Source organism: Pelmatolapia mariae, linkage group LG3_W (assembly GCF_036321145.2).
Source record: "Pelmatolapia mariae isolate MD_Pm_ZW linkage group LG3_W, Pm_UMD_F_2, whole genome shotgun sequence".
Taxonomy (NCBI): domain Eukaryota; kingdom Metazoa; phylum Chordata; class Actinopteri; order Cichliformes; family Cichlidae; genus Pelmatolapia; species Pelmatolapia mariae.
Genome location: NC_086229.1, coordinates 10132845 through 10150929, shown reverse-complemented (window position 1 = coordinate 10150929; position 18085 = coordinate 10132845). Strand labels below are relative to the sequence as shown.

Here is an 18085-nt window from a genome sequence, read left to right as displayed (position 1 = left end):
GCGGACACGCCGTGGTGTTACCGTCGTTGTTGCTAACCACAACGCGTAAAAGCAGGCGCTTGTGTGTGTGGTTATATTAAATATAACAGAAAGAGAGAACTTTAAGAAATTAATATAGCCACTACTGTGACCATCAAAATAATGAAAAAATATTGCCGTAAACAGTTTATTTTGCGACACCACGAAACAAACGATAGCGTAAAATGAAACGATAGACGTTTTTATATCGTCATCCGATATATATCGTTATATGGAACAGCCCTAATGATCAGGTCTCCAAAGTGTTTCTACACTGAGAAGCTTCACTGTGGATCTACTTCATGTGGACATTAGCTGAACTCTTCTGCTGTGGATCAGAGTTTCACACAGTCACAGAAACAAAGTTCTCCAATTCAGCAGAGAAGAGTTTGAGCTGCATGTGAATGAGTCTCTCTGACAGCTGATTGGTGCTGATTACAGCTGTCAGCTGATGTGTTAGTTTCACTCAGGATTAAACATCTTCAATTCAAACTGAGGAGATAAAACAGTCCAAATGTGGATTAACCATGTGATTCATGCGTCTCCAGGAATAAAGTCAGAGCCTGCAGGAGCTCCAAGTTCATCCTTGTGTCCTCAGACTGTTTGAATTCAGTGTGTCAGAGAAACAGAAACATGGAGGTGTGTTCATGACAGCGTCTGATTCCTGATGTCAGAGAAACTTTAGATTATTCAGCAGAGCTCAGATCTGCATCAACATGAAGTTCACTAGGACAGTCACAGATATCATGTGTGAACATCACGTGATCCTAAAGTGTCTGAGAGCCCATAAAAGAGCTTTAATTCATACTGAGGTCGGAGTTTGCAGAGAGCTGACTGTATCACACTCAGAGCTGTTCCTAATGTTCTGTCAGTTTCTGCTCGTTGTGTTTTGTTATTGGAAAGTCTTCAATTCCTGAGTCAGCAGGTGGGATCAGGTTTCTGTGATCCCTGATCTGGATCATGTGACCTGGTTTCTAGGTTACATGACAGGTCAGAGGTCAGCGACTGTAACTCAGTCACTCCTGTTAATGTGAACTCACAGAGTGTTTGTGGTTTACCTCTCAGACTGACTGAAGTCCACAAGAAGATGATGATGGAGGAAGAGGAGGACAGAGCAGAGTCTGCAGGGTCCAGCTGTTCGTCTGTGAGGAGTGACTGGTCCAAACATGAAAATCCACACTTCAGTGGTGAACCTGGACCAACGAGGTCAGAGAGCTGTGATGACTCCTTTACATGTTTGTGTTTCCTGGATAAATCTGACCTGAAACATCCTCAGATTGTTACAAAGATTCATTAAAAAGAAAACAATGAAAGAGAAAAGATCCAAATGTTAGACTTGGTCATTTGCTGTTTGAGGACAGTGATGCTCATATGTGTGGGGAAAGTGTGACCTGAGTGGGTTCATGTTTGTCTTTAAAGAGCTGCTCTGATTCTCTTTGTGTCTGATCTGTTAAACAGTCTGAGAGGTCACACAGAGACCCAGCAGCTAAAGCCTGGATCATACTGGCTGCTGTTACTCCATCAGGACAACACTGAACCACAGTGGTGTGGATGTAGTGGATAATCCCACCATACTGATGCTCAGAGTTAATCACAGGGAACAAAACCAGATGTTACCTTCAGATTGTGACCTTTGGAGTGGACGATGCAGATTTCAATGGAGAATATTATAATAATAATTATTATTATAATATTACCAAAAGTACTGACTCGTCTGCCTTCACACACATGTAAACTTGAGTAGCATCCAACTAAAAAGTGTGAGAGAGAGAGAGAGGGTGAGTGAAAGTAAAAAAAACACGGCTCCCAATAAGGAGCCGGCTCGCGTCATTCACTTCAAAGAGTCGGCTCTAGGAGCCGTTTCGTTCACGACCGACACATCACTACACTGCACCATTGCACTTGGTGATGTAAGGCTTGGATGCAGTTAGTCGCTATGGAAACCCATTTAATGAAGCTCTGTTCTTAAGCTCATCTGAAGGCCAAATGAAGTCCTGATTGGCTCTGCAGAAACTCTGCACTTCATCATCCACTGAGCCCACTCTGTGTTTTCCACTTCATGGCTGAGCTGCTGTCGTTCCCAGTCACTTCCACTCTGTTATAATCCCACTAACAGCTGACTGTGGAATATTTAGTAGTGAGCTCATTTCACAGCTGGACTTGATCTATTTCTATGCCTATTTAGAGCTCAAAGAGGCCACCAAACATTAGATATCAATGGAAAGCCCAGGATGTCCTCTATCTATCAAATAAGGAGTTAGTAGGGTAGCTTGAATAACTCAAAAGATATAGACCGAAAACAAATGTCCTTTACAGAGGACATAAATAGGCTGGTTCTCATGAGGATATTGTGTCTATGAAGTAAGTGTCAGGAGAAAGTAAGACAGACACAAAGCAAACAAGTCGTTGTTCCAAAGAACGTCAAAGAAAAGTAAGAAAATGTTTTAGAAGCTTCAAACTGACATGAACGATCAGCAGGTACAGAAATGTTTAGAGCTGCTGTACAAAGTCGTCACAGCAGATTCTGTCAGCAATGTTTCCCATATTTCTTTGATCTTATAGACGGATCGTACTGCAGTGAATGATCACCTGAAACAGGTTTTCTTTTTCTTCCTGGATACGACTCATCATGTTGTCCTGTGACAATAAGTTTGCTAACATATCATTTAAAGTCTGTAGTTCTAATATAAGAGTTGTAGTTTGATCAGCAGAGACCAGAGCTGTGAACGTGACTGTGGTGAAGCTTCACTCCTGAGACTGAACTTAGGAAATACTGTGAAATATTTAAAGTCTATGCAGACGTCTTGGAGCCTTTATCTCACAGCTGCTGCACAGAGAAAAAAGTCTGATTAGTTAAACTCAGAGGAAAACTTGTCCTGATCAAAATGAGGTTGCGGGAAAAGAACAGGAGAATCACATGAATAATAAACGAATAAATAACTACTGGAGCTACTGGAGCCAGTGTGGACATAGAGTCACCAGGAGAACCCAGAGACGCTACAGAAGCTGATCTGTTAGTGTTCCCTTTGATTGCTTCCTTTCCTCCGTCTTTCCTACCTCTCCTCCTTCTTTGTAATTGTTGTTTGATTTGACACTAGGACCAGTGTGCAGTGTGGGTTCCCCTCAGACTGAGTGGGAGAGGGGCCCACTGCATGACCCCCTGACTGTGACAGAGTCAGCGGTGGGTTGATTGTAATAACTTCTCCTGTGTCAGCCCCTCTCAACAGTTTCTGACCATGTTTCTGTTGGAGACATTCTAACAATGCTAATGCTAATGCTGCATAACTAATACTGGGACAAGGATTACATGTTGTGTTAAATAATAAAGAAGCAGCAAAGGCAAAGACGTTTAGACTTGTGTGTGTTTGATCCTGCAGCTGGAGCAGCTGTCAGAAACCACATCTGTAATGTGACACTGAGTACAGTCTGACCGACAGCTGGGACACTTTTGTTTTAGCTGCTTAGAGTTTATGCTGGAGGGGAACCTGCTCATCTTGGATATGTTTGTGGTTCTGCAGACAGTGCATCTGCTCATACTGGGACCAGTCTGCTTCATCAGGAGACTCCTCCTGTCCCCAGTGTGGAGAAAGATCCAGAAGCAGAGCTGGACTGCAGACAGCCAGTCAGAGCAGCTGTGTACAAAGTAAGACTGAACATCTGTCTGCTGATGGACTCATTTCTGAAAACTGGACTTCTTGTTGTTGTTCAGACATTGAAGAGTTTTCTTTCTCTTTCTTTCAGCAGATGTTGGTCTGCAGGAGGTTTTAGATGAACATAAGATCAGTCTGAGGAGGAGATGTGAACGTGTGACTGAAGGAAGTGATGAAACAGGAAGTAGAGCCCTCCTTAACAGGATCTACACTGAGCTCTACATCACAGAGGGACAGAGTGAAGAGGTTCATACCCAACATGAGGTGAGGCAGCTGGAGACAGCTTCCAAGATGGACGCCCTCCATGACGCTCCAATCAGGTGCCAGGACATCTTTAAAGCCTTACCTGACCAACAGAGACCCATCAGAGTGGTTCTGACCAACGGCGTGGCTGGTGTTGGAAAAACCTTCTCAGTGCAGAAGTTCACTCTGGACTGGGCAGAGGGCTTGGAGAACCAACATGTCAGTGTGGTGGTTCTGCTTTCATTCAGGGAGCTGAACCTGATCAGAGATGAGCAGTACAGTCTTCTGGAGCTGCTCCATGTTTTCCATCCAACATTACAGAAGGTCACAGCAGAGAAGCTGGCTGTCTCTCAGCTTTTGTTCATCTTTGACGGCCTGGATGAAAGCAGACTTTCATTGGATTTCACCAACAGGAAGCTGCTGTCTGATGTCACACAGAAGTCATCAGTCAGCCAGCTGCTGACAAACCTCATCCAGGGGAATCTGCTTCCCTCGGCTCTCGTCTGGATAACTTCCCGACCTGCAGCAGCCAATCAGATCCCTCCTACATGTGTCGACAGGCTAACAGAAGTACGAGGCTTCACTGACGCCCAGAAGGAGGAGTACTTCAGGAGGAGATTCAGTGATGAAGAGCTGTCCAGCAGAATCATCTCCCACATGAAGACATCCAGGAGCCTCCACATCATGTGTAGTATCCCAGTCTTCTGCTGGATCACTGCTACAGTTCTGGAGCACATGTTGACTACAGAGCAGAGAGGAGAGCTGCCCAAGACCCTGACTGACATGTACTCACACTTCCTGCTGGTTCAGACAAAGAGGAAGAAGAACAAGTACCATGAGGGACATGAGACGAGTCCACGGGAGCTGACGGAGGCTGACAGGGAAGTTCTTCTGAAGCTGGGGAGGCTGGCGTTTGAACATCTGGAGAAAGGAAACATCATGTTCTACCAAGAAGACCTGGAGCAGTGTGGTCTGGATGTGACAGAGGCCTCGGTGTACTCAGGAGTTTGTACAGAGATCTTCAAAAGAGAGTGTGTGATCTTCCAGAAACCAGTCTACTGCTTTGTTCATCTGAGCATTCAGGAGTTTCTGGCTGCAGTCTACATGTTCCACTGTTTCACCAACTGGAAGGAAGAGGTGCTGAAGGACTTCCTGGGGAACGATTATAATGAGTCATCTTTGGATGTTTTCCTGAGCAGAGTCATGTATAAATCCCTCCTGAGTGAAAATGGCCACCTGGACCTGTTTGTTCGCTTCCTTCATGGCCTCTGTCTGCAGTCCAACCAGAGACTCTTAGTAGGTCTGCTGGGTCAGACAGAGATCGGTCCAGGAACCATCTGGAGAGTCACCAAGTACCTGAAGAAGATGAACAGTTATGAAATCTCTCCTGACAGAAGCATCAACATCTTCCACTGTCTGATGGAGATGAACGACCTCTCAGTACATCAGGAGATCCAAGAGTTCCTGAAGTCAGAGAACAGATCAGAGGAACTCTCTGAGATCCACTGCTCAGCTCTGGCCTTCATGCTGCAGATGTCAGAGGAGGTTCTGGATGAGTTGGACCTGCTGAAGTACAAAACATCAAAGCGGGGACGACAGAGACTGATTCCAGCTGTGAGGAACTGCAGAAAGGCTCGGTGAGTCCAGATGTGATCATTAACATCATTAGTGTAGATCAGTATTTTAGTTCTTCAGATATACACAGCACTAAACGACTCTCATTAGTTTGAGTTTCTCAGATAAAATGATATTTTGTGTTGATCAGTAAATGTGTGTGTGCACTTAGATCCTGCATTGGTAGTCGTACGCTGTGTGTTGTAGACTCACATCTACATGTAGTACCTGTGTTGTGTCATTAGGGGGCAGTATTTTAAACCTGCTGCTGCTGTTGTTGGTCATTCAGACGCTGCTGTTAGAGAGACAGAAATAAGAATCTATGAAGAGCTTCTTTGTAGTGAAGTGAACTCTAATGTTACAAACAGTGACAAATATCCAGAACAGTCACCGTCTGAGCTTCTCCTCTGACTGCAGACAGAACTACAGACACAGAGTTTAGTGACATAAACATGGTGAGTGAGGATGAAGGCTCTGAGGAAGACTCTGGTTTAGTGTGATTATAGTGTGATGTCCTGATGAGTGACAGAGCTGTGGGTCAGAGTGAGGCTCAGAGGTGAACCAGCTGTGCTCTCTTACTGCCCACACTGCTGACATCTGGACTGAACATGTGTCCAATCATTGAGCTAACACTGATGTCACAGCAGCTCATGATTCACTCTCATTCCTGCTGCTGCTCCTAATGATCAGTGTCTGCCTTCATGTCCTCATTAATCACAGAGCTGATTGTTCAGTGTTTAGTTGTTGCAGCTGAAATGTCGTCCCTATTTTCTGCTGATGGAATTCACTGCTGTGTTTCTGCTGCTGTTTACATCCTCGAGCCAACTTCCTGTCAGCGCTCGCCAAACGTTATGATGCCATCAGTGCTTTATAGACGGTGGGAGGTTCATGTTGTAACCACACAGTGTTTGTGTCCGTACGCTGCAACCTTCCACACCATCCTTTATTGTACAGACTCAGCAGCAGCTCCATGGATCCCAAATCCAAGAGTGGAGAACAGATTTGAAGTGTGTCACATCCATGCAGTCACAGCTGTTTCCACCATGTTTCCACTGATATTAATCCTGTTCAATGACACGTTTCATATCAGTGAATATGTTCTTTAGGACGTCCACTGACATGTTTAAGTGTCCTGCTGGAAATCACTCAAATCATCCATGAAATCCATGAAAAATCCTTTTAGTGTTTCTAACTTCACCCTCTGTCCTCTCTCTCTCTCCATCCTCCTCACTGCTTCTTTCACTGATAATCACACAAACATCGTATTCAGCTACAAAATAACACAATAATATCATCTGATGATCATTATTATAAGAGCAGGATCCATATTTGATATCAGAGTAACACACTGCTTGGTTATGTGCAGTCATCATCAGTGACTGTGGGTCAAACAGAAGCTCTCTGATTGGTTGCTGACCTTGGTCACCTGTCCACTCTCACCTGTTTGTGTTTGCTCTCTCTTTGCTGTCTCCATCCTCTCTCTCCTTTCTCTCCCTCTCTGTCTTTGTACCGTCACTCAGGTCCAATGGAAACAGTGACATTTACAAACCAATCAAAGACAAACTGATCCATGTCAGGTTATAACAATATTCAAAGTGAATACAGGCTGCTGCTGGACACAGACAGGTAACATCATTTTGACTTGCTGTCACCTGGATCTGGACTCATAAACACTGAAGCCCTGAACAGGAATACAAATCATTTTCTGCCAACTAGCGACACACCAGCAGATAATGGCTCAGAAAGCTAAAATGAGCCAATCATTTCTGTGTTTAGTTCCCCTGAAATCAGATCTGATATCAGCAGCTCTGAGTTCATTCATCATTATTGTCCAGTGATGAGATTTCTGCTCCGTTTGGTAACAGTCATCAGGTTTTTCCTGCGTGTGGACGTGAACAGTCGTACCTGACAGCAGGTAGCAAACAGAGATCATCTTTCCAGCTGGAACTCTTCACTGAGCTGAACTCATTCAAAATGTTCTGGAGTCAGATTCAAAACAGGAAACAGTCCAAATGTGTGTCTTCACTCTGACTCTGGATCAGATCTCAGTGACAGACTGTGGACATTATGGAAGCCTAAATGTGACACCATCTTCCTCCTTCATCTGCAGATTAAAGCCAAACAAAGATTCTCATTAAAAGTCTGCAGGTCTGAGAGAGACTCAATCGTTGTGTCATGTCAAACACAGTAAGAGGAGCTGAAGCACAGATGTGAGGAGCAGATGTTCATCAGATTATGACCTCACTCTGTTTTGTCTTCATATACATTCAGTCTGTTTATAATGCAGATTTTCTGCTTTTATAATAACACATTTTATATTTTCTATCATCACAGACTGACTCACTGTGGACTCTCAGAGACTCACTGTGAAGTTGTGGCCTCAGCTCTGAAGTCCAACCCCTCCCATCTGACAGAGCTGGACATGAGTGGAAACAAGCTGCAGGATTCAGCAGTGAAGCTTCTGTGTGCTGGACTGGAGAGTCCAAACTGTCGACTGGAGACTCTGAGGTGAGTTCACTGACTGCGGCTGTTGTTATTTTTCTATATTTCGGGTCTTTGATTGATGCTTGAAACTTTCTTTAGTTCCTAAATGTTCAGGATGTGTCTGAAGACAAATGTGAAGAAGTTTGAGTGCTTTCAGAAATGTTGTGTCTTTCCAAACAACTGCACAACAGTTTTTCCTTTTGGCTCCAAACAGAAGTGACAGACTTGAGCAGGGTTCATTTAAAGGCTGACAGAAGTGGAGTGGTGATGGGGAGATGTTTGACAGGACAGTGTTTCAGCCTCCACAGGTTCATGTTGTGCTCCATCAGTCAGTGAAGATGAAGTCAGTGCTGATGAGGCTGTAGAGTGTGTGAGGGATGTGAATGAGGATGATGAAGATCTGATGATAGCAGATAAAAACAGGCTGCAGAGACTTTGAGCTTGTGTGGAAACAGAGAGAGAAAAGAAAGACATGAATGTCAAAGCTGTTGATGGTATCAGAAGCTGACCAGTCCCAGTGTTTCCATGGAGCCCAGTCTAACATTTATTTATACTGTCACGGGCTGCGACGGCTGGCGCTGCGGGCTCCAGCAGGTATCGAGACCTCTGGCAAAGGTGAAGCTGGTTGAGACAGCACAGGGCTCACAGCCGGCTCGTGATGCTGTGGCTGTGCGGTGCAGTCAGTCTGTTCCAGCCCAGGTAAACAGTCCTCACTTAGCAGACTGAGCTCCTCTGAACATCCAGCAGAGGATCGAGTGGGCTGGGCTGTAGGCTGAGTAACTAGCTGGGCAGCTGGCTGAGCCACGGCTAAAGGCTGGGCGGCTGGCCATGTTAGCGATAGATCAGGTGACGGTACTAGAGACAGAGCTACTGACTGTAGTGATATTTGTTGAGGAAGTTGAGCAGGTGCCTGAGCGGCTAACTGAGCTGCAGGTGCCTGATGGTGGAGTGAATGGTTGCACAGCAACAGCAATTGGTTGAGCAGAGAGAGAAGCAGTCAGTAGGGTGGCAGCAGCAGACAGTGAGGCTGAGGGTGGTGTGGAGGCCTCAGGCAGAGGCGGTACTAATTGCAGCTGCACAGGGCTCACGGCCGGCCCGGGATGCTGGGGCTGTGCAGTGCAGGCAGTCAGTTTGGGTAAAGGCAGCGAGATACAATCTTTAGCAACACTCTCTATCTCCTCAATCTTTTCTACCCTTTTTACACAACATTTTCAGATCTAATATAAATAAAAGAAGTGTTTTGTAATTCATTCAATTTATTGTCTTTATTTATAACTGGCATTATTGTTTCATTCTATTGTAGAATCTTACAAGAAAGAGGCAAAATTGTATTCCATTATGCTTTATTAGCTGCTTTGGTGAAAAACAAATCAACAATGCAAAAAACAAAAAAAAAACAAATTTCAAAACAACATGCTGGAAAACAGTTATTCATCACTTGATTGCTTCAATACAAAACTTGGGCACATATATGCAGGACATTTCATGGCTGTTTTGATCTCGCTCTTGTTAAGGTTCATTTTAAGGAGAGAGAGATGGTGGAGATCGGAATAACACCCTGAGCCTGTCAGGTGGAGTCAACGAAGATTTTAATGAAACACGCAGCGTGGGAGATAGACACTGTATACAAACAGCATCAGATCTCATCTCCAAAACTTCAGAACACAGTTTTATGCATCGGGGTATTAGAACGCCCCCTCTTGCGTCAGATAAACACAATACATGATACGTCAAATCAAAACTACAAATGTTCTATTTGACAACTTGTGACACAATTAAAAGACACTGGCTTCCATCTTCTCCCCGGTGGTTTCCCGCAAGCCAGCTCAGCTCTCGCATCGTGCACCTGCTTCTTCATCAAACAGTCACGTACACCAACATAAAACTGCAACCCTAGGCAAACATGCTTAAACTTTCACCTACAAATGAACCTCTCTAACTGTATGTGGGTGTATGTGTGTGTGTGTATGTCTGTGCATGTGTGATCCTCGCGCTGCACCTTCTTTGACCTCTCTGCTTATGCAACCAGGCTGAGGCCATCCTGAGTGTGATGATCTTGACTTATATGTAAAATGTATTAAACAACTGTTTCAATCAAGAACCTCTAGTAAAAGCTTAATCAAAGATATAGATACATAAAAGATACTAAAAAATAACCTGATTGTTCATAACCTGCTCAAAATATACTCTACGTTTGGTTCTCACTGAACCTGTAATAAAGACTAATTAATTGGGTGCCAATATGTTCAACCTATGAATACAATATCAATACTTCAATAAATGTGTCAATGCAAATGCTTGCTATATGATTATGATGCAACAGTAATAACAAAATAATAAAAATAGAATTAATAAAAATAAAATAATAAATGGAAATAATAAAAATAACAAAAAAATAATACTTCCTTCCTTCCTCTCTCTTAACCAATCAAATCTCGCTGAGGTAGCAGCTTTAAACTCGGTATGACCCAGGCTGATAGAGGGTATCCAGTCTGGATCACATTCCTGCATTTTGTAGGCTGGTTTTCCTACAAAACACAACAAACATCAGCCCGCAAAGCCACAGTGAACAAAGCAGCATAGCGCAACGAATTTAATTCAAATAAGTATAAGACTTATTTGTAACCTACATGAACAATTATGTTATGATAAATTACTACATACATAGTACATAAATAACTACAACAGAAGACTTACCTTTGTGGGAATGCTTGGAGCAGACTAACATGTGAGCTGGAGTGTTCTGAGACGTTATATTTGGTCTTAGAATAGCTGCAATCCAGGCCATCCGTCAGCTTTTTGTTACTTCTGAAACATGGCTTGAACATTTTCTCTTCAACGACATAATCCGATAACAACCGATCTCTTTACCCGTCAGCTTCCTGTGGCTGTCATGCGACCGGCTATTGCAGTTAATAATACAACAGCTTCTTGCCATTTTTTGTGTTTCTTTTTATCGCTGTGTGACTGATTTCATGTGAAAACCTGCGTGCGCTAGTACCTCTTGCCACTCGTACCTACAATCCTTTGCGATTTTACCCCTGAATGACGTCACATTTTCAATCTCTATTCAAATAACACAAGAACACTAATAGACCACTAATCATCTCACAGGCAGCAACTCAAAAACGAAGGTTCAAAAGGCAGCAGTACAAAGGCAGAGGCAGGATGGACAGTCTACACCAGGGGTCTCAAACTCACGGGCCATTTGCGGCCCACGTCACCTCTACTTGCATATTGATATGGGCATATTGATATGAAGAAATATTCTTTTTTAAAATTATTATACGAAAAATGATTTAATACAACGGCAGAGTGTTACAGGCCTGGGCCCTTTAAGACTGTACCCTCATGGGCGGTGTAGTCCTTGCTGCATGGAGAACGTGTGGGACCGCCCCTCCTGCTGTGTGTGTGTGAGCGTGAGGGAGGGAGAAAAAGGGGGAAAGTGCGAGGTGCTACCGAGCAGAAACGGGAGATGTAAGCATGTAAATATAATAATAACCACTGCAGCCCAAAAGAGTGCCTGACGAGCCCAGTAAGCTATTAAGACTCGACTGTAGCTGTGTTCCTGTTTTCCTCCGAAACAATAAAGTTCTGCTGGAGCAGCATTTCAACGCCTCTCTCTGTCTCTCGCTAGCAAAGTTGACCCAGACAGTAAAGCTAGTTCCCGGCTACGAGCCCGACACGGAACCCAAAGTATTATCCAGAGGTCTCCTTACCACGGTTCAGAACCGCGGACCTGGCCGAGGTAACAAGAGAGTGCAAACATGTTGAGGGATTGGCTGTGTTAGTTCAGTGAGAGATTTATTTGGAAAGAAAACAGTTTTTAACTTGCAGTCGAAAGCTAATGTGTACGCTTATGCCTACATTTTTATTTTGTTAAATACAAACAGAATTATAGCAAAAGTGCTGCCACGTGTCTGGCCAGAAAGAGCTGCTTATTTGGTAGTTCAATGAACAAAACTGCAAACGTTCTTGTTTGCAGTTTTGTCTTGTTGCACAATATTTTTAATTAAATAAAACAAACAAAACACTACATTTTAGGAAATATTAGTGGGGGTTTTCGTGTTTGTACTACTTGGACACTAAAGTGGCCTCCAATGAGATGATGGTGCCAGAAGTGGCTCATTTGAGTTTGAGACCCCTGCTCTAGAGAAAGAAAACTAGTCTCACCCTCTCTCCTAGTATGTAGGGTCAGCAAGAGCAATCACACAAAATGACAAAGGTCACAAGAAGATGCCAAGAAAAAATAAACTTAGCAACACGCACAATGCAAACAATTCCTTGTTTTTCTTCTGTTTGGGAACTGTAATAACAAGAACCATGTGTCTTCTGCAGACATTACCAATAAGTGTGATGTGTCACATGGCCCTCTTCTTATTGGAAAAACAAAAGTTGTATCCAAGATGGCCGACTTCTAAATGGCCACCATGGTCACCACCCATCTTGAGGATCAAGAGTATACAACCCCACAGTGATACCGTATCAATTTCGAGTCAGGCTGATTTTGCCTTTTAAATTAATTGCACTTCCAAATTGAACAAATTTGACTTTCTCTTGGAACGATTTTGAAATGCTCTAAAAAGAAAAAATTATGGTTCCACAGGGTAATTCCACTTTAGATCAACAATATACAACCCCACAGTGATACTATATCAATATCAAGTCGGTCTCATTCTGCCTTCTAAAATGACTTACTCATTTAACAATTTCAAAATGCTCTTAAATTGAAATTGTTTTCCACAGGGTGTTAGATCAATAGTATCCAATAGTATACAACCCCACAGTGATACCATATCAATATGAAGTCAGGCTGATCTCGTCTTTCAAAGTAAAAAAATTATCCTGAGCAGCATGTACTGAAGGTTAGAGTTGTGACTCCAGGGCCTGGTTTGAGTCTGCCCAAGACCATTTCCTGTGTGTCTATATCCCCACTTCTCCCTCCCTTCCCGCCTTCTCTGTCCTATACAGTGAAGACAAAAGGCTTCAAGTTGTGAAAACTCTTCCCCTTCATCATCTTCCCCTTCATCTTCCAAATCATCTCTCTCATCTAAAATCACCAGTATTCTCTGAGTAGAGAATCTTTTCACAATCTTGAATGATAAGGATCCAAGTGGGTAAAGTTTATGTATTTGCTGTGTTCTCCCCAATTTGTAGTTGGGACAGAGTGTGGAAAAATCTCAAAATTCCATCCAGTTTAGAAGAAAAACATTGAGTGAAGTGTTTGTTTCATCATCTTTCACAGCTCATCCACCAGGTGTCACAAACTGCAGCAGAACAGTACAAAGCATGTCATACTGAATAGTTGCAACAGCCAGAGTTTTACCTACCTTTGGTATTTCTTGACAGTATGAGCGTAATATTTACTGAACAGTCGTCTTCTGTAATCTTTTCAGATTCAGAACACTGTATTTATTTCCAAGGGGCTATTAGGATACTGACCTTGCCAACCGTACATACAATACACAAACATCACATTGGGGAGACAGGTCAGGCTAGGTAGCTGGCCGCTCAGCCGCTGAGATGGTGTCCTTCGCCCTGCCAGGTGAAGTAAACAGTCTTCCAGCCGACCCAGGTGGCCTTGGTTAGGATGTAAAGGAACGGTCTAAACATCAATTATCAATTTTGCTCTCAAAGAGCAAAGTCTGAGTGCTCACGGCAGCGTCGAACTTCTTCAAGATCTTATCCGTGCTGAATTCAGTGAGCCCATCATGACAAGTCACGACCCGTCCCATTGTTTCAGTCACAGCGGGCAGCCTTGTGGGGTTTAGAACAGCTGATTCCACTTTCTTTAATCTTCAATAAGCCAGGGCCAAGCCAGCTCAGATCAGCAAGAACCTTTTGCTGCTGTGAATGTCCTTGCTGCTATATTTCAGTATCAGGCTCTAAATGTACAAATGGATCTGAGAAGATTTCTAATCATGTTTCTACTAGATTTACAGTTTGTTTTCAAGTCTTCTGACTCAGAAGGTGGAGCAGGTGGAGCTTACAAGGAGTAAGTGCTGATATAGAAGAAGAGTTGTGTTTTAATGAAGCTATTTAGTTAACCAATAATTGTATTGCAGTGAAGCTTCTGTCTGCTGCACTGCAGAGTCCACATTGTACACTGGAAACTCTCAGGTCAGGATCCAAACATCCCCACTGCTGATCATTGAATGATATTATTGTATAAACAACCGAGCTTTATAGAATTGGCAGGTGAACTTTTCTTTATCTTTGGATTGCTCAGGAGATTCTTAATTACTGTCTGAAGATTTTTTTACAGTCAAATATTTTGTTTTAATGGTAAAACAGAATTATTGTTCAGTTCAATGAGCAGGTAGCCTCCTGCTCCTGGACTTTAGTAAACACATAAATATCTCCAAGTACACTTACTTCAGAAACTCTATTAAACTCATTACAAGTTCACTTCAGCTTTAAATTACTCCCAACATCAGCACACATAAGTAAATAAAGTAACTCACACAGCTACTGTTCAAGTTATTCATCTTTAATACAAATATATCTCATTATTATGAATCTCTATGTAGCATAGAGGAACCCAGACCTCAGCTTTGTCTGCTGGTTTCTTTTGCTGCTGTTGCAGTATCCCCTCATTGTTTCATCACTAATACCAATACAGAAAACATATTCTTAGTATCATTAGATGCTGAAAGGTGTCATTCTACTAAGTGCAGAGATGGTTATTAATTTAAATAACTAACATTTTGTGATGTTTGAACTGTTTTTCTATGGCAAGTCACTAAATTAGAAATCCCCGGGCCCGCCCACAGTACTGCAGTACTTATACAATACTGCAGCTCATCCTGCTCAACATTTTCACACCAACTTTAATGGAAGTGTGATGTTTTCAGCTGGAGTGATGGTCAGGGTGGCCTCCCTCTCCTCTTCTTCTCCTCTTCCTCTTTCATTTGTAAAGCCACTTCTGCTGCTTTCATTCATGTGGAAGTCCTGATGCTGAGTTTGGGAGAGACTAACAGCCTCGGCAGCAGAGGGGAGAAAGGCTGTAACACCAATAACTTGACTCTCATACAGCGAGACAAAGGCTACGTTCACACTGCAGGTGTTAATGCTCAATTCAGATTTTTTCATCAAATCCATATTTTTTCTTGTCTGGTTGTTCACACTTCAAATAAAATGTGATAGCAAACACGCTCTAGTGTGAACGGTTCGTGGCCCGCATGCGCAAAAGAATAGGTCTTGTCCTGATTCGCAATTTGAGGAAAGGACAAACGACTGGAGGTCCCAGTAGATGTCAAAATAGTGATTTTATTAAACACATATATATGTGGGGAAGAAGCGTATCGTTACACTCTCCAAGGCAATCTCCCCCGAACAGAAATAAGGAGTGGTATATATAACAGTTGATGACGAATAATATGCGTCAAACCACTTGGATTTACTGGAAATCTAAGTATCATTTCTCGTAATCTAAGAACATTCCAGTACATTCCAGTACATTCCAGTACATCAGACCCTGGAGAACCTTGACTCCTTACTCCAGATGCTTCTTGTTACTGCCAAACGGTCACGTACCCTGGACAAGTCACGTAGCAGTTTTGAGCAAAACAAGTTGAGAAACTGTGAGTGTATGTGTGCAGGCCCCCCTATGTGTCTTGTGTGTTATCCTCGGTTAACCTCAGAGTCACCTGTTGCTGGGCAGACTCCACACTGCAGCAGGCCGTGCTGGGCCTACAGGCCTCTATGCTCTAAGCTGTGATGTTATTATCTGTGATGTACTGTATTGTAAGCAGATATGGAATCATCTTGACTTCACCTTAACTTCTCACTTCCCCATAACTTCAAACCCTCAATTAACAACTCTCTAATAAGCAATATGGATAACATGAATACAGTTAACCCTGCAATGAAGGATCATCATGTGATTATGACAACACCTGAAATACAGACTTTGATGTAACAGCAAAACAGCTTCAAAACTGCTCTGATGAAATGATAATGATAACTGATCAGTGATAATAATGATTATGAATACTAACAATAACAGTAAAAACATCCTCCTTCTCACAGTCTGAAAGTTCTCAGTCATCCAGGTCATTGTAGTCAAAGGAGCTTGCAAAGAAAAGAGTCTGGACTTCTTTGAGTTGCTTGAAGACGTTTCACCTCTCTTAATCCAGTTTTGAGTTCCCTTCCCAGACGCCTTAACGCCCACTCACATTCTGGGCCATCTGACCTCAGAAATTCGCATGACAAGGTGGGGCCAGGTTTCACAATGAGCTCACCCGAAACCCTGGCTGATTGGGACCCACACCCATTTTCACACCTTGGCTTTCATGCTTTCTCGTTTGTCTTTTCCGGCGCTGATAATTGGCATCTGTCTTGTGTCAGTGACATAAATGGTAAATGGTCTGTACTTGTGTAGCACTTTACTTACTCCCTAAGGACCCCAAAGCGCTTCACAGTACATTCAGTCATTCACCCATTCACACACACATTCACACACTGGTGATGGCAAGCAACATTGTAGCCACAGCCACCCTGGGGCGCACTGACAGAGGCGAGGCTACTAGACACCGGCAACCTTCCGATTACAAGACGAACTGCCAACTCTTGAGCCACGATCACCCCCTAAAAGACAGATTTAATGCGACATGACCATTCACACAGCAGTCGCTTTCTAAAACATTGGATATGTATCGGATTCAGTACCACATACGAAAGTGACCTGGGGTGTGTCATGTATTTAATATATATTGTTAATGCTTATTTGCTAGTTATATTGTGTTATGTACTTTGATAATGAAGGCTAGTAGAGCAAGGCCACTTTTGACTCACAAACTAAGTGCTCAGCCAGACTGAAAAACAGGAAGTCCATGTGCAGCTGTACAAGTATATTAATAAATACAGGAAGCTATACAGAAAAAGAGGAAGCTACTTAGCTATTTCTAAGTCCATTACTTTCCCATATTTTAAAGGCAGGCTCCATCATGGAGGGTGGGAATATATGATTTGAGTAGATGGGTGCTTTAATTGACATTAAGTGTAACCCAAACCTTTTCCTACATTGCACCCAGATTTTGAGCGAATCACACAACAAAGGGTTACGTTTATAGGTGTATAGTTCTAATGGGAGGGCTGAACTCAACAAAGCTGATAGGCGAGTTTTGCCACTAATTAGATGACTCAATTTGGAGCCAAGCTGGAGTCTCTGTAGTAAAATTACTCATCCAGTACAGCATATTTCAAATATTTGCTGCCCAATAATAAGACTGAAAGTTTGTCAAGGCTAATCCACCCATTGGCCTAGTTCTCTACATAAAATCTTTACGAATTCGTGGACTTTTGCCATTCCAAATAAAAGCAGAGATATGTTTATTCAGTGTTGTAAAATACTTATTGGGTAAGTAGCATGGGATACATTGAAATAGATAAAGGAACTTCGGTAGTATGTTCATTTTGACAGAATTGATGTGGCCAATTAATGACAGTGGTAAATTGTTCCATCTCTGAAGAGCTGTCTCAGCATTCTTAAGCAGCGGGACAAAGTTTCTTTCATAAAGACCTTTGTATGAGTGGGTAACCTTAACCCCCAGATAGGTCACATACCCTGATTTAATGCAACTGTCAGCTCGCAGTTTAATCACCAATGGTACAATTGATAATGCAAAAACAAGAGGGGATAAGGGACATCCTTGTCTCGTACCACGGAGAAGTGGGAAATAAGAAGAGAATAACGAATTTTATTCCCTTCTCACGCGCCATGGTTGAGGAGTAAAGTAACTGAATCCATGAAATGAAATTAGAGCCAAATCCAAATTTATTTAGAGTATAAAACAGATAATCCCACTGCACCCGGTCAAATGCCTTCTCAGCATCGAGTAATAAGGCAATTTCAGGCGCTGTAGTTGACTTGGTGTGTAATATGTTTAAAAGCCTGAGCAGGTTGAAAAAACCACGCCTACCCCTCACGAAACCTGTCTGATCTGGAGAAATTACAACGGTAGATATTGCTCTAGCCTGAGAGCAAGTGTTTTTGACAGTATTTTTAAATCTACATTTAAGAGTGATATAGGACGATGTACAGAATGGTGTACGTCAGTTTAATGCTGGGGGGT

General features: G+C 42.8%; 1 protein-coding gene across 4 annotated transcripts in view; it reads left to right on the top strand.

The window, feature by feature from the left end:
• Nucleotides 1-18085, top strand: part of LOC134624174 (protein NLRC3-like) — a 55582-nt gene that overhangs the window by 18262 nt on the left and 19235 nt on the right. For 2 of the 4 annotated variants that reach the window (XM_063469157.1, XM_063469158.1), the window contains exons 4-7: nt 1084-1224; nt 3537-3661; nt 3760-5548; nt 7860-8033. In XM_063469157.1, the coding sequence (XP_063325227.1) occupies nt 1084-1224; nt 3537-3661; nt 3760-5548; nt 7860-8033 (2229 nt within the window). The remainder of the gene's footprint in view (nt 1-1083; nt 1225-3536; nt 3662-3759; nt 5549-7859; nt 8034-18085) is intronic. The other 2 variants (XM_063469159.1, XM_063469160.1) reach the window with 2 other exon arrangements.